At 38.1% G+C, this 18,083-nt stretch overlaps 1 protein-coding gene across 5 annotated transcripts in view; it reads right to left on the bottom strand.

Annotated features, from left to right (window-relative positions):
- STYK1 (serine/threonine/tyrosine kinase 1) overlaps positions 1–18,083 on the bottom strand; it is a 486,977-nt gene that overhangs the window by 79,627 nt on the left and 389,267 nt on the right. For all 5 annotated transcript variants that reach the window (XM_044079884.1, XM_044079883.1, XM_044079881.1 and 2 more), the window contains one exon: positions 5,431–5,471. In XM_044079884.1, coding sequence (XP_043935819.1) covers positions 5,431–5,471 — 41 coding nt within the window. The remainder of the gene's footprint in view (positions 1–5,430; positions 5,472–18,083) is intronic.

Genomic DNA, 18,083 nt, shown 5'->3' with positions numbered 1-18,083 from the left:
AGCAAAAGAGCCAACGGCCCACTTCTCATCTTGAGATTAATGCTAGTGTTTTGCTTCTTGTGAGAGAAGTAAAGGAAGATTGATTCCTAGCTGTGTGAAGCTGTAGTGAGACCAACATTAGCAGCCAGGTAGTGGCCTACAGGTGAATCACCACTATTTATTAATGCTGACAAACCAAATTCTGTCTTTTCATTAAGTACTGCTAGATCAGCTACTGTTTAACCTAACTTCAAAGTATCTCCCTAGGTACCTCTTCCATAAATCTTAAAGGTCTTATATGGTAGTTTCCTTCCAACCCCTGAGTACTAAACAAGCCCCAGTTTTCATCCTTCTGGAAACATGGCTCAGTAGTCCACTCTCACCTCATCAATCGCTAATCTGATTGCATTATAGAGGATGCAGTATATGTCAGCCTGGTATGATATGGTATATTAGACTTCCTGTTTCTTATTGGATAGCTTACACCTGTCATACCAGACCTTCTGCATACTGATTAAGGACTTTGTTACCCCCACAGTGCCTTTTTTGGCAGAGCCCCCCTGTGGACATTCCTAAATAAAAAATTCAAACTCAAGTTTGGACAACATTAAAGTGGAACTATTCAGTGTTAAGAGTCTAACTAGAAAGATGCCAGAACTCGAGGCCATCTTGCAACTTAAACGCATTCATATTTGTATAGTTACTGAGACATGTTTTCATTCCAATGACTGCACTCCCTCTATACCAGGGTTCAGCACCTGTCATGTTTTCAAACTCACAGGAAACTTCAGTGGATACCTATATTTGTTAGAAACACAATTACTTCACATCATATTACCCACAATGCTAACTTGGAACTTGTGGAGAACCACATCACCTTTAACAAATCCAACTATTACGTCATTGCTAGCTACAGATCCTCATCAATGTTGCCCAGACATCACAGAAATTACCTTATCACCATTGAGGCATGAAATATCAAACCAAATACCTTTTTTACTAGGGGACTTTAATTACCCAAGCATCAATTGGCATATTTATACCTCTGAAAATAGTTATGTTGAGCATTTCTTAAATACCAGTGCACTGGAGCAAATTGTAAAACTACACATTAGAGACTCTAATATCTTTAAACCGGTCCTTATCAACCTAGCCCCCCCCCCTGCCTGCACCCCACCCTGCATCTCCTCCTCCTTGGTTAAGTCTGGCCACAAATCAGTCATCTTCTCTGCCAGTTCAAGTGGTACCATTCCACAACCAAAATGGACCATCTTCAGGGAGTGTTCCCCAAGGTAAACCTGCTTCAGCTAGTAAAAGACCTGTGCAAAATTCCAGCATTCCCTTGCAAATGGACCCAACTGAGAGAGCTGTTGTATTCATCTCTAACTTTTAGTAGCAGCCTAACATTTGAGTAGAAAACCAGCACTCATCCATACTAAATATAATTGTAAATTCAGGAATAAACCTTTCTGGTTGAACTTCTGTACTATTAAACTGTGCAACAAAAGAAAGGAAATCATGAAAAGTTTTAAAAAGTTCCCATCTTCCTACCTCAAGATTACACTGAAACATGTCAGCAAGGAACTTAAAAATAGTATTTGAAAATGTTAAGTAGAGTATGAAGTTAAGGTTTCAACAGATTCCAAAGGAAACTACAAATCTTTCTTCAGTTCTATCAGACAATTAAGGAATAATGTCCAACACCGCACTGAGATCATCCACAATGTGTAGCTAATATATTAGTAGACAGATTTAATGTTAACTTTATCCCTAATACCCATATTGTTGCTCCCACTATCCCTGAGAATTTGGTTTCCCCTGTAACCACCTTGGAACAAGTCTTAGAATCCCTGTCAAAGGCTAAAAGTTATACTTCCATGGGACCAAACAACATCTCAGGTTACATTCTCATTAGTGCCAAGTATGCATTATCTAACACTTTACTGAAATTGTTCAACCTCAGCCTTCCTACAGGGTTTGTTTCTGATGCCTGGAGAACAGCCATTGTGACTTCTCTGCAGACCCAGGTAATTATACAGCCACCAGCCTCACTAGTCTTATATGCAAAGCCTTGGGATATACATTAGCAGAACTCATTTATCCAGACACAGGCAACTTAACGGATCCTAGTTAGTTTGGATTTGTAAAGGGCACATCCTGTCTGCTGAACCTAGAAAGCTTCTTTGAAAAATCTAAAGGGGATGTGGACAGTGGAAATTCTATGCAAATTGATTATCTTGGCCTGGCCAAAGGAAGAGCACAGTAGCAGAGGACTGGAGAAAGTCTGTTTAATGGGAGGCACTGTTAGCTTCCCATCAGTACTGAGTGATGGTGTTGAACTTCTTGATGGTCTCCTTTGGCTGTAATCTTAGTAAGGCCCTATGAACCTAAGAGGAGGAGCATTTATAACATATAAAGTAGGAACAGCTCTCTTGCCAAACATTGCTAAGCACTTTTTTGTATTTAGTTTGAGACTGTTTTTGGTACACCATGTATGTGCATATTCCAGTCCTTTTTGGAGCTATTTAGTATCAGTGGATGAATTGATAATAGTGCCCAGCTTGCAACTGTCAACAAACTTGGCCAACCACATCTCTAGGATACTGGCTTGGATGTCTGCAAAATGAATGGTAAATAAGAAAGGGCCCAGCATTGATCCAAGTAGTACCCCATTAGTTACAATTTTATGTTCAAAAAGAGTACCAGTAACTTTCACAACTTGGGATCTGCTAGACAACATGTCTGTGATTCAGTGTTCATAAAGAATCAGTTGATTTATGAGTGGACCATTTTAATAAGTAAGGAATACCTTCCATCCCCTTGCAAATAAGTGTTTGCCTGCCATCCTCAGTAGTAGGATTTCCATATAAGTCAGTGAAGTATATATTTTTTATATTAATTGTTTATTAAAATAAGTATCAACTTGTAATTATTTGTTGATTCACAGGATGGTACTTAGTATTGGAAAGGTGGTCAGCTGGTGGTCCCACAAGATGTGCTCATTTATGTATTTGGCATGTGACATCATGGTGCACATCAGACCTGGTGTGTGAATGTTGTGGGATCTTTCATGTTATTTTTGCAGAATGGTTATTAACAAAAAGATGAATCTAACCAATGACTCTTGAAAAAAAATAAAATAACTGTAATTCCATCACCTAAATTGTTTAATTTGATGCTACAACATAAAAGCATTTTTGTAGGAGGAGCTTCAGTCCTTTGCCCCTGACAAATGGGAGGCACCCCCACACTCTATAGCTATACATACAAACTCCAAGGTCACTGTACCTCAGATGTGGGGGTATACACTGAATTATTTTCATCCATTAGCAAAGTTATCTGATAGGGACATATGGCAATCATTTATAGACTCAAAACACTTTATCCATCCAAGAACTCCACACACATCATACCCAGACTTATATCCACTGATGTAAAAGTAAATCCAAAGTCCAAATAGAAATACAGGTGCATGAGAAAAACCTCTGCCATTGCATGATTCTCTCTCAGGACACACTGATTGCCCATCCAGCATTAGAAACCACTAAGACATCAATTTATTTCCATGTATTAGTAATCTATAATGAGGATATGGAAGAGATAAATGTATGCATCACTTATGTAAAGGTGAAAAACCCATTCACACCTCTTAAGAGATTTATCTAAGTCACAACATTCACATCACAAAACAAATAGGTAACAAGGTTGATTCCTGGGATATCCCACACTGCAGAGTAGTGAGTAAGGAGGAAAAGATGCCACATCATATCTTCTGCTACCTTTTCTCTTAAAATGTATTGACAAAAAGGCAGGAATTTGAGCTGGATGTGGCAGAGTTAAAGATATTAAGATTTGCATTGGGTGTGACGAGGGTGGACAGGATTAGGAATAAGTTTATTAGAGGGTCAGCCCAGGTTGGAAGGTTTGGAGACAAAGCTAGAGAGGCAAGATTACGTTGGTTTGGACATGTGCTGAGGAGGGATGCTGGGTATATTGGGAAAAAGATGCTAAAGATGGAACTGCCAGGTAACAGGAAAAGAGGAAGGCCTAAGATAAGGTTTGTGGATGTGGTGAGAGAGGACATGCAGGTGGTTGGTGTGACAGAGCAAGATGCAGAGGACAGGAAGAAATGGAAACCGATGATCCACTGTGGCGACCCCTAATGGGAACAGCCAAAAGAAGATGATGATCACTTATCCCACAGGCCCACAGAAGTCCTTGAAGTATCAACCAGTTCACTGTGTGTGATAGTATCAGATGTAGTCAGAACTAGGAGAATAAGATATCTTACTAACACAAAGCAAAATTTTCCTCAACCACATGACAGGCAGCACCATGCTGTACCTCTTTCTGAATCTTGGAAGAAGAGTCTCGGAAATGCCATGGTTAGTAAAATACATCTAACTGTGAGACCTCTATTTCTTATTAACCTTCCACAAAAGGTGATGTCTGGGTTAGGCCTCTCAGTGAATAGATTTTCAAAATAGGTGTAATCACTGTTACATTAGGAAGCATAGACAAAAACCCTTGTATACCAGAGACATCACAATCTCTGCCATGGTGTAGGACGGTGGTGAATTTACCACAGTTTAACAAAAAGCAGGTAGGACTCTAATTCCATCTACAGGATACATATCTGATTGCAGAGCATTGTTGGCCTTAAAGTCATCAGGGATGATGATTATCTATCTGCGATACGGTCTGAGTCATGAGGGGTCCTAACATCCATCCATTAAATAGTGCTCCTCATTCCTAGTTACAATACAGGAGCAGTTTTGAGACAGTTGGAGATCGCCATGCCTTTCTCTGATGTCATGATAAAACACATTTCCTACTGCGATATTGTGGCTGCACAGCTTGTAAACCAGTCTGAAAAGATGGTTTGGTAATTTCCTTGTTAGTGTAAGTTTCTTATCTAAAAAGCTGGCATTACACTGAGAACTGCAGCCAGTTATGAAACAAATTGTTCTTCCAGCAGTGGACAATCAACATAACTTCTAGAGTTTCTTCTCCTTCTCCTCAGAAGTCTGTGATATGCTTTACTCATGTCCACTAAAAGGTAATTTGATCAAGGTTGAGGTGACCTAATGCAATTCATGCAGATATGGAACGAAACAAGGATATTCAATGTGTTTTGTCTCATTATGTCATTCTTTGTCACTCTTTGGAAATTACATGCATAAAGCTACCTTAAAAAGCAAGCTGTTCAGTGGGATCTACCCAGTCAGCAAAGAATAAGTAAATGTAAAAAAAATTCTTGCACTTTTCATTATGCTTCTGCTGAAAATATTTAAACTTTATGCAGACCTTACACAACCATCCTAAGGACAGGTTGAGGTCTTCCCAGGACAGTCAGTCTCATTATTTGGGAAACCCAAATCTAGGAGCATCTTTATTATTTTATACTACTGGCTATAATTCTTTGAAAGAACTAAGAAAAAAAAATCTTACCTAAAGTAACCATTTCATACATCAGGATTCCCAAGGACCAACTACAATAGAGAAGAGATTGGGGAGAAAGAGTTAGTATCATGAGCTGGAAGTTCCTCTTTACCAATGAAACAATGTGGTAATAGAATATGCATTGCAATACAATGAATTAAGTAAACTAAAACAGCACTGTGCCCAGTCATATCCATTCTTCTGTCATACTGTACTGACTCCACTGAGCTTGATAAATGCTTACTGTATGGACTGCTAACCACTTGTAGTGTAATATAGAGAATACAAGGAGCATATCACCTATGTTCAGACCATTGAGGGGTTCTGATTTACAAGGACCCTGACAGTTAAGTCTAAGTGGTTCATGATATTCACTGTTAAGATAAGAGAACTGTACTGGCTTGCCACACTCACTTGGGAGATTATTTTGTACAATGATCTTAAAAAATAACTACAATGAAGTGTATAAAACAAGAAATGTGTCAATGTTGAAAACTTCTTCTTCTTTTGGCTTTGTCCCGGTTAGGGGTCGCTACAGCGGATCATCTGTCCGCTCATGATTGGCAGAGTCAATGTTGAAAACTAATTTATTAATTAGTATTTTTGCTCTGAAGCTCAAATACAAAAGTAAGCATTAAGGCACAGGAAGTCACTGGATACTGCACTGCTAGGTGCATGGTAAAGCGGAAGGCCAAATAAGGCCTTAATTTACTAATAAACTGAAAAAATGCTTAGACAAAATGGCTGTAAAAACAGACTTACATATACCAAGTCCAGGATGGACATTTCTTTGAATAAGCCCTTTTCTTTGAGATATGGCAATCTCAGAATTAAGATTGGGGGTGTGGTAGGCATGCCTGCTCCTGCAAAAAAAAAGTTTAAAGCAGAAGAGCAATATCTGAGATTCACTTGTCTCCTGCATTTTGATCTTTTTTTCTGTTTATATAGACAGAGTATGCATGTGTGTGTGTGTGTGTGTGTGTGTGTGTGTGTGTGTGTGTGTGTGTGTGTGTGTATATATATATATATATATATATATATATATATATATATATATATATACACACACACACACACATATGTAAACATATATATATATATATATATATCTATATATGTATATATATATATATATATATATATATATATATATATATATATATATATCTATGGGTCCACTGTAATTTCGAAATACTGAAATCCCGAAATTCAGTATTTCGAAATTTCACAGCTGAAAACTCAAAGTTCCGAAAATTGGCAGAAGCACGGAATTCAAAATCCTGAAGCACAGAGATGGTGAATTTCCGCTTCTGCTGGTGTTTGGATATATCAGTTGAATTTAGGTACATTTGTGTATGTAAATGTGTTGGTTAGGGGCTTTAGTGTATGTAAGTGTGTGCTGTGACTGTGATGTGTGTGTGTGAGTTTCGTTTGTGTTTCTGTTTGTGCGATCTCAGAGTTAGAATATATAAGTAGGGAGGGTATGGGGGGTGCAGGGGTGCTTGCCCCACTGCTTATCTATAGTGTAGATGCATTTATTTGATAGTGGGGGGAGTTTTGTGTGTGTGTATGTGTAGAGCAGTTTCGGCATTTTGAATTTCGATTGTGTGTTTTCGGAGTTGTGAGTTGTGCTTGGGTTTTCGGCTAAGTAATTTTGAAATACTGAATTTCGGGATTTCAGTATTTCGAGATTACATAGTAGACCCAGAGATATATATCTATATATATATATATATATATATATATATATATATATATATATATATATATATATATATATATATATATATATATATATATATATATGTATTACCTGGAGTTGACTAAGTTTAAATAATCCTCTGTTTTGCTGATATACTTTGGCTGACAAAATAGATGGTTGACAGTTGTGCAAGACTGTGCAATCCCTGGGGGTGGGGGATATGCCTTTTCCTCGTGGATTGTGCGATCTTTGAGTTGGAGTAAATAATTAGCAGGGAATGTGGGCATACTGTTTTATATCAGAGCATACACAGAAGCGCGTCAGTGTTAGCGACATCAGAGTTTCATTGATTTGATGATTGCCACTCTCTCCTCCACTCACACACACACACACATACATATATATATATATATATATATAAACCAAACGTCTCCTACTGTCAGACAGTCCTTTTTTATATTACATAATATAACTATATAAACCAGGTAGAAACACCAGAAATATGCAAATTGAGTAAAAGATGCCTCTTGACTTGGCACAGTTACCCACCCAAAAGATCATATATGATTCAGAGACAATGTATCAAATGCATATGAGCTGGTCCAACCTAAGGATGTTATGAGACTAGAGAGCTGCAAGACTATAATTGGGGTACCATTTCTTTGTATACCGATTCCCCTTTTTCTGCTGATCTTTTGCACACCATATAGAGCTGAGGAGCAACATTTTCTTCACTGTCATTTCCCCTTTTCCCATTTATTACATAGGGTTGGGATGTCACATCAGCATTAGTCAGTGTGACCAAATCACCTAGAGCATTAGTGCTTTAGTAAAACAAATAAATAAACAACTGCATTTGCAGTTCTCTGTGGTACAGGTAAACCTGCTACCGCATCCGCACCTGTCCTGTTCCACACATAGTGACATTCCTGAGCTCTCGCCACAGCACCAGATCCCCTCATTGCCATAATACGGTAATGATCCCAGCTCTATTGCTATGCTTAAAGAATTAAAAGCGTTTATGAATCACCGTGTTGTATAACGGTAGAGCATAGCAGAGAAGAACAAGTACTTATGGTATGCCAGCCAGATTAAACCTTGCTCAGGAGCTGTTTCCTGTTATTTAATAATGACAGGGAATATAAGGAAATGACATCCTCTTAGTTCTTTTATTTCCTGTTTCTTAAAGGAAAAGTCCACCCTCTCCTACAGTGTAACTCAATCCTTAGGTTGCTTTTCTCCATACAAGATGGTTCTAGTTTTGTTTAGGTACTAGAAACTTACTTGTACTTCATGAAACTTCCATTTCCTTACCTTGGAATCATAGGAATCCAAAACCCAACCATCTTTTAAGCATAATATCTTACATAGTTTGGTGGAGGATTTTGTCTCCAACTGTATTACATAGGACAGACACAGAAAGAGGGGAAACACATAGTTCTTCTTCTCAGGTATTGCCCACAGTCTTGTACAAGCAATTAGTTCTATTAATGTCAGTAGGTCAGCAGCTGCTATATAAAAAAAAAACAATGTTGTAAAACTGTTTTCCACTGCCTTTATTGCAGACAGGAATTAAAACAGTATTAGACCACTTGTCTCTCTTTCTGCAGTGCAATGCTGTCCCGGGGGAAAGAAAAATGGCAAATATCTTAACATTTTACATGAAAATAATACTTTTTTTTACTTTTACCTAAATGTCATAGAAAGCTTTGATACTTCCAGTTCTCACCCATGCACCCCCTCTTACTCTACCACATGCACCTTTTACCTGTGACACCCCTTCCCTAACCCTCCCCAAACAACTTTACTACTATCATACCAACAGCCTTGTTTCTATTTATTTCCAAACTTTTATCTAACATATATCATCATTCCCAGCAGTCTTTCTCCCTCTCATACTACTTTGCAGTATATCCATTCCTACTCAGACCCCTTCCCAGCAGTACCCATCTATTATTTACATTTCAGTTCTACTTTCCTCAAATTAACCTTCACTACTTCCTATCTTAACTACATCATCATACTAAAACCCTCTATTCCTTGCAATTCAGAAACTTGTTTCTCCTACACTGTCTCATAGTAGTATCTCTTCTTCCGCTTGCACACTTAACATCCTACCCATGTCAATTACCCTCACATTTCCAACAAAACTCTTAGTTTGCATCCTCCAAGCAAAACGCTTAAAAGGAAAAACAAAAGAAAAAGCCTCTTTGTTTGAAGAAATCCACTGTTGTATTCCTGTAGATATTTTCCAGACAGACAGCTAACCAGAGTAGAATGTAAACATTCTCAAAATCAAGCAATCCTTCTTTGAGTTTTAAGTTGTCTGGTTTATTCAAATTAATGAGTACTTCTGTCTATCATACTTCATCAGATACAATGTTTCTTCCCATGTGCACCTTCCACCTGTGACACCCATTCCCTAACCCTCCCCAAAGGGAGAAGAAACATGCCCCATGGCTATCCTCAGCAACAAAACAACTCATGAAACAGACAAAGTATCAATGGTCTGGACAGAAAATAAACAGCTCCTAGTCTACTAACAGATAGACAACTAAGGAACCTAGCAAAACAACTTATCACCAAAGATAAGAAAGCCTACTATTCACCCAATCAAAACATACACACTAATAATCCAAAGCTGTTCTGGGCCTCAGTCAATAAACTGTTAAATCCAGGACATGCCACAGCCAACACTAAACACACAGAAACAAAAGGATACTATAGCCAACTAGGTCAATTGTATACAGACAGTACACTCATTAATCAGCCATGTGACTAATCAAGCTCCTGAGGTCCTTCCTCAGTTAACTTCCTTCAGCATTTCTCCTTCCAACCAGTTCCCTAAGAAACCATCAAAAATACCTCCAAAAATTAAAGCCTACTACAGCTGCCCAGACAATAACTGGGTGAATATCTTAAAATAGCATCTGAGACTATTGCATATACAATTTTAAGTCTGATAAATTGATCCCTATCTGAAAATAAAGTCCCCTCACTATGGAAAAAAAAAACATTCATTATTCCCCTGTGCAAGAGGAATAAATAAAGATCTATAGGCCAATTGTCACTTTGAGTTCTCTATAAAAACTATAAAAATTGTATTCATTAGCAACTTATCAACATCTGATATATAACCAGATTCTGTCTTCAACCCAACATGGCTTTCATCCTTATCACAGTACAAGTATTGCTTTTCTGAATTTTGTTAATACTGTTAACAGCCATATCAATGCCAGAAGCCTAGTCTCCACTGTCTTCACAAACTTATCAAAAGCCTTTGATACTTTATCCCACCAGGAACTCCTACATAAACTCTCATCTTTAAGGCTCACTGATATAGCCAGAAGACTTATAGCCTCTACTTTCTTACTGCATTATCTCCTCCATGTTCATAGGCTACTTATACCAGGTTATCTGCCCTTTATGTTATTTAAGTTTCATTTCAGGCTTTGGCCACACCTTATATGAAAAAAAAAAATCATCGGTGCTTTGTTGTTGTGCTGTCCAGCAGTGACACAGAGATGATCCCCCCGTGTAAACTACCATCTCCTCCCATCCACAGGTCTAGATTTCTCTTGAACAGAGTCAGCGAGGTGCTCTGCCTCACATGGACCGGGATTTTATTCCACAGCATAGGGAGTCTTGCCCCAGTCTTTACTAAACTTCAAGTCTCACAACTCTCCATACTTCAGCAATGTTGTAATAAAATAGCCAAATTCGCAGTAAACTATAACACCACTGCCTACCCTCAGAGAATTAAACATCATTAGAACTATCACATCAACTAACTCTTTCTCAGCTAACTACAATACACAGACTTGTCTATAAGCTAAAAAATTGCCCATGCCTTAACAATCTAATACAACATTACTCCTCCAGTAGAATTGTACACTCTAGAGAACAATCACCAAATTGTCTAATACTGCAGGTTTAGTTAAACCATGGAACCATATCTGACTACCACTTAAATCCATTCAGAATACAGACTCATTTAAAACAACTAAATTTCAGTTATCAAATCAATAGATCTGCTCCTGTACATCTCCAGGATAAATACTACTGTTATCTTCACCTTGTCATATCATTAAACCATCCTCTTCTTTCAGAGTCCTGTACTCCACAACCAGTCTTCTTCTATGCCTGAATACTTTTAATGACATCTCTCAGTTATATTCATCATTTTGTGACACTGCTCATCCCCACCTCTATACCTCTAACACAAGCCTTATTGTAGCCATATATATTGGCTCTGAATCTGCTTTACACCCCACCTTTGAACTACAATATCAGCATTTTATTCCCTATCTAGTTCTTTCCCTCACCTCACTTTCTTTGAGTTTCTAATCACTGATCGCATGGTCTATCATCTGTCTGACAAGCCCACTCATAACGTCTTGAAATGCACAATGTTCAACATCTACTAATGCATAAGTATCTTTTATATTATAATAGCAGCCTCTGCTTTCATAGGAATGTAATGTAATGTTTGCCTTTTCCCATTTTTGCACATGGGGTCAGGGTGTCACTTCAACAGTGACAATCATCTAGAGCCAAGGTTCACACTGTTGGGTGGTTATCCTTGTTATGGTTGTTCTTCCATACCACACACTCACGTGCGCACTCACACCTATGGTCAGTTTAGAGGCCAATCCACCTATTGCTTGTATTTGGAATGTGGGAAGATACAGAAGTACCTAGAGGAAATCCCCAACATACACAGGGAGGCCATGCAGACTCCACACAGAAGGCATCCCAACTGAGAACTGAACCACTGAATCTCGTGCTGTGAGGTGACAATGCTTTCTGCTGTGCCACTGTGTAAACCCCTTTTCAGCAGAGGCCCAGGGAGAAAATCTTGAACATATTAGCAAGATTTTAAACTTATATGCATATTACTGAATACATGCTTAAAAATGTTTGTAAACAAAAGCAAAATAAAAATAAAGTAAATAAAATATAAGTTGTCTTAGTATCAGTTGAAATTCCCCATTTCCTGTTATTTAATAATGACAGGGAATATAAGAAAATTACATCCTCTTAGTTCTTTTATTTCCTGTTTCTTAAAGGAAAAGTCCACCCTCTCCTACAGTGTAACTCAATCCTTAGGTTGCTTTTCTCCATACAAGATGGTTCTAGTTTTGTTTAGGTACCAGAAACTTACTTATACTTCATGAAACTTCCATTTCCTTACCTTGGAATCATAGGAATCCAAAACCCAACCATCTTTTAAGTATAACATCTTACATAGTTTGGTGGAGGATTTTGTCTCCAACTGTATTACATAGGACAGACACAGAAAGAGGGGAAACACATAGTTCTTCTTGACAAGTATTGCCCACAGTCTTGTACAAGCAATTAGTTCTATTAATGTCAGTAGGTCAGCAGCTGCTATATAAAAAAAAAACAATATTGTAAAACTGTTTTTCACTGACTTTATTGCAGACAGGAAGTAAAACAGTATTAGACCACTTGTCTCTCTTTCTGCAGTGCAATGCTGTCCCGGGGGAAAGAAAAATGGCACATATCTTAACATTTTACATGAAAATAATACTTTTTTTACTTTTACCTAAATGTCATAGAAAGCTTTGATACTTCCAGTTCTCACTCACGCACCCCCTCTTACTCTACCGCATGCACCTTTTACCTGTGACACCCCTTCCCTAACCCTCCCCAAACAACTTTACTACTATCATACCAACAGCCTTGTTTCTATTTATTTCCAAACTTTTATCTAACATATATCATCATTCCCAGCAGTCTTTCTCCCTCTCATACTACTTTGCAGTATATCCATTCCTACTCAGACCCCTTCCCAGCAGTACCCATCTACTATTTACATTTCAGTTCTACTTTCCCCAAATTAACCTTCACTACTTCCTATCTTAACTACATCATCATACTATGTCCTTTTAAAACCCTCTATTCCTTGCATTTCAGAAACTTGTTTCTCCTACACTTTCTCGTAGTAGTATCTCTTCTTCCGCTTGCACACTTAACATCCTACCAATGTCAATTACCCTCACATTTCCAACAAAACTCTTAGTTTGCATCCTCCAAGCAAAACGCTTAAAAGGAAAAACAAAAGTAAAAGCCTGTTTGTTTGAAGTAATCCACTGTTGTATTCCTGTAGATATTTCCAGACAGACAGCTACCAGAGCAGAATGTAAACATTCTCAAAATCAGGCAATCCTTCTTTGAGTTTTAACTTGTCTGGTTTATTCAAATTAATGAGTACTTCTGTCTATCATACTTCATCAGATACAATGTTTCTTCCCATGTGCACCTTCCACCTGTGACACCCATTCCCTAACCCTCCCCAAAGGGAGAAGAAACATGCCCCATGGCTATCCTCAGCAACAAAACAACTCATGAAACAGACAAAGTATCAATGGTCTGGACAGAAAATAAACAGCTTCTAGTCTACCAACAGATAGACAACTAAGGAACCTAGCAAAACAACTTATCACCAAAGATAAGAAAGCCTACTATTCACCCAATCAAAACATACACACTAATAATCCAAAGCTGTTCTGTGCCTCAGTCAATAAACTGTTAAATCCAGGACATGCCACAGCCAACACTAAACACACAGAAACAAAAGGATACTATAGCCAACTAGGTCAATTGTATACAGACAGTACACTCATTAATCAGCCAGGTGACTAATCAAGCTCCTGAGGTCCTTCCTCAGTTAACCTCCTTCAGCATTTCTCCTTCCAACCAGTTCCCTAAGAAACCATCAACAATACCTCCAAAAATTAAAGCCTACTACAGCTGCCCAGACAATAACTGGGTGAATATCTTAAAATAGCATCTGAGACTATTGCATATACAATTTTAAGTCTGATAAATTGATCCCTATCTGAAAATAAAGTCCCCTCACTATGGAAAAAAAAAACATTCATTATTCCCCTGCGCAAGAGGAATAAATAAAGATCTATAGGCCAATTGTCACTTTGAGTTCTCTATAAAAACTATAAAAATTGTATTCATTAGCAGCTTATCAACATCTGATATATAACCAGATTCTGTCTTCAACCCAACATGGCTTTCATCCTTATCACAGTACAAGTATTGCTTTTCTGAATTTTGTTAATACTGTTAGCCACATCAATGCCAGAAGCCTAGTCTCCACTGTCTTCACAAACTTATCAAAAGCCTTTGATACTTTATCCCACCAGGAACTCCTACATAAACTCTCATCTTTAAGGCTCACTGATATAGCCAGAAGACTTATAGCCTCTACTTTCTTACTGCATTATCTCCTCCATGTTGCCCCAGTCTTTACTAAACTTCAAGTCTCACAACTGTCCATACTTCAGCAATGTTGTAATAAAATAGCCAAATTCACAGTAAACTATAACACCACTGCCTACCCTCAGAGAATTAAACAGCATTAGAAGTACCACATCAACTAGCTCTTTCTCAGCTAACTACAATACACAGACTTGTCTATAAGCTAAAAAATTGCCCATGCCTTAACAATCTAATACATTACTCCTCCAGTAGAATTGTACACTCTAGAGAACAATCACCAAATTGTCTAATACTGCAGGTTTAGTTAAACCATGGAACCACATCTGACTATCACTTAAATCCATTCAGAATACAGACTCATTTAAAACAACTAAATTTCACTTATCAAATCAGTAGATCTGCTCCTGTACATCTCCAGGATAAATATCACTGTTATCTTCACCTTGTTATATCATTAAACCATCCTCTTCTTTCAGAGTCCTGTACTCCACAACCAGTCTTCTTCTATGCCTGAATACTTTTAATGGCATCTCTCAGGTATATTCATCATTTTGTGACACTGCTCATCCCCACCTCTATACCTCTAACACAAACCTTATTGTAGCCATATATATTGGCTCTGAACCTGCTTTACACCCCACCTTTGAACTACAATATCAGCATTTTATTCCCTATCTAGTTATTTCCCTCACCTCACTTTCTTTGAGTTTCTAATCACTGATCGCATGGTCTATCATCTGTCTGACAAGCCCACTCATACACGTCTTGAAATGCACAATGTTCAACATCTACTAATGCATAAGTATCTTTTATATTATAATAGCAGCCTCTGCTTTCATAGGAATGTAATGTAATGTTTGCCTTTTCCCATTTTTGCACATGGGGTCAGGGTGTCACTTCAACAGTGACAATCATCTAGAGCCAAGGTTCACACTGTTGGGTGGTTATCCTTGTTATGGCTGTTCTTCCATACCACACACTCACGTGCGCACTCACACCTATGGCCAATTTAGAGTCCAATCCACCTATTGCTTGTATTTGGAATGCGGGAAGATACAGAAGTACCTAGAGGAAATCCCCAACATACACAGGGAGGCCATGCAGACTCCACACAGAAGGCATCCCAACTGAGAACTGAACCACTGAATCTCATGCTGTGAGGTGACAATGCTATCTGCTGTGCCACTGTGTAAACCCCTTTTCAGCAGAGGCCCAGGGAGAAAACCTTGAACATATTAGCAAGATTTTAAACTTATATGCATATTACTGAATACATGCTTAAAAATGTTTGTAAGCAAAAGCAAAATAAAAATAAAGTAAATAAAATATAAGTTGTCTTAGTATCATGTAAAGAAGTATAAGTAACCAACACTGCACATCACTGAGTCCTTATTTTGGTAATAATATAAAAAGAATTCATTTTCATTTGATGATATAGTTTTTATCGGGATCGACGATATAAAGGTAAACCCACACACACATATGCTTGCATGATACTGACTGCTATTAATAAGTTAGTTGCTTTCTTCAAACACACACTAAACTCGCATCCTCATACCCAGTACACATACACAGTCACTCATTCAATCTCAAAATTCCCTTTTTCATGACTGCAGACTATTTAATTATAACCAAATGATCGTAAGGACTCTACTGTCTCACACACACAAACACACACACGCACGTGCACACACATGCACGTGCACACACACACACACACACACACACACACGCACACACACGCACACACACACACACACACACACACACACACACACACACACACACACACACACACACACATACAAAACCTGTCTTCCACATTTTCAGAAGTAGTCACTTTCTGACTTTATACAGTTCTGATGATGAGCTGTGATCAAAAGAAATAAATTCTGCCAGTCATAGTTAACTCAATTTGTTTCACCCATACACACCCCACCCATGACTGTTTAAATTTGATGAAAAGTACATAAACTGCTTTCACATGCAGACTAATATCAGTCTCCCTGAATTACCTCCATGTGACTGGCTAGGCCTTCACTCATTCACTGTGATCAAGTGAACAAAATTCTACCCAAAGTAATATATTCTGCTCATTTTACCCACTCAAAGCATCTGCACCATTTACCAAATTATTATTTAATTAAGATTACACTGATGGACTAGTTCAAATCCTTGTATATGGGGAGGCTAGAGTTTCCTTACAGTTTTTATTCATACAGGCCTGGACCAGCCCCCCTAATGTTTGGTCTTTGGTGGTAATGAAGTACAGTAATATGACATGTCTAACACACATCACATGCATCTGCGTATCAGACCCAGGATTAGTGTCTAACGCTCATCATGTGCATCTGTATATCAGAAGCAGAATTAGTGTCTAACACATATCACATGCATCTGTGCATCAGACTCAGAATTAGTGTCTAACACATATCACATGCATCTGTGCATCAGACTCAGAATTAGTGTCTAACACATATCACATGCATCTGTGTATCAGACTCAGAATTAGTGTCTAACACATATCACATGCATCTGTGCATCAGACTCAGAATTAGTGTCTAACACATATCACATGCATCTGTGCATCAGACTCAGAATTAGTGTCTAACACATATCACATGCATCTGTGTATCAGACTCAGAATTAGTGTCTAACACATATCACATGCATCTGTGCATTAGACCCAGAATTAGTGTCTAACACATATCACATGCATCTGTGCATCAGACTCAGAATTAGTGTCTAACACATATCACACGCATCTGTGCATTAGACCCAGAATTAGTGTCTAACACATATCACATGCATCTGTGCATCAGACTCAGAATTAGTGTCTAACACATATCACATGCATCTGTGCATCAGAGTCAGAATTAGTGTCTAACACATATCACATGCATCTGTGCATCAGACCCAGAATTAGTGAATTAGGTCTGCAATGATGATCGGTTGCATTATAGTCCTGCTTCTGGTTCTGTTTTGCATTCTTTTTATTACAGTGTGAGCTGTTTAGCTAATTCTGCTAAATAGTTTACAGTGTAATAAATTAAATCATGGATCTGGAGTTGGGTGGACTTGGGTAAAAAAAGCAATGCCTTATGTACCTTCACTACATAAGGTACCTGATGCAAAAAAATTTACCAGACTTTTTTCTGTGGATGGTGATTTTTTTATAGCAGGTGTGAAATTATGCAGCTAAGCAATTCAAAATTGCAATGTTATAGTATATGAGATGAGACTCAGTCACATAATGCTTAAAATTGTGGGTCACATCAAAGAATGTCAATATGATGCACATTACTTGAAATGCTCACAGAGATATGTCACAGTCCAACTCCTGCAGAAATGTATTGTTGGTATTTTAGAGTGTGGCATATAACTAGGCATGACGAAGATTGTGTTTGTTTGTCATGAGCATGGGAATTAAGTAAGCCAGTTTCATTCTTCAGAAAAAAAGGATGACTTTCTCAATTTCAGGAGCAGCAAGCATTAGTAGAATGAATTCTTACCAGTGTCTTGACAAAAGGGCCATGGCCCCAAATGACTGGATTCATGGTAGGTGCATCTTGGGTGGAGACAGAAGGTGAATAGCATTTTTAGGATTGGAATTTGGATGATCTTAGTTTCAGGAAGGAAATATACACTTACCCTCATGTTATTATGTAGCTGACTTCACAATGTGAGATTCAGATATTGT

Source organism: Protopterus annectens, chromosome 8.part0 (assembly GCF_019279795.1).
Source record: "Protopterus annectens isolate FY-2018-M chromosome 8.part0, PAN1.0, whole genome shotgun sequence".
Lineage (NCBI taxonomy): Eukaryota > Metazoa > Chordata > Ceratodontiformes > Protopteridae > Protopterus > Protopterus annectens.
Note: the sequence above shows the minus strand (reverse complement) of the source record. Positions and strands in the feature narration are given on the sequence as shown.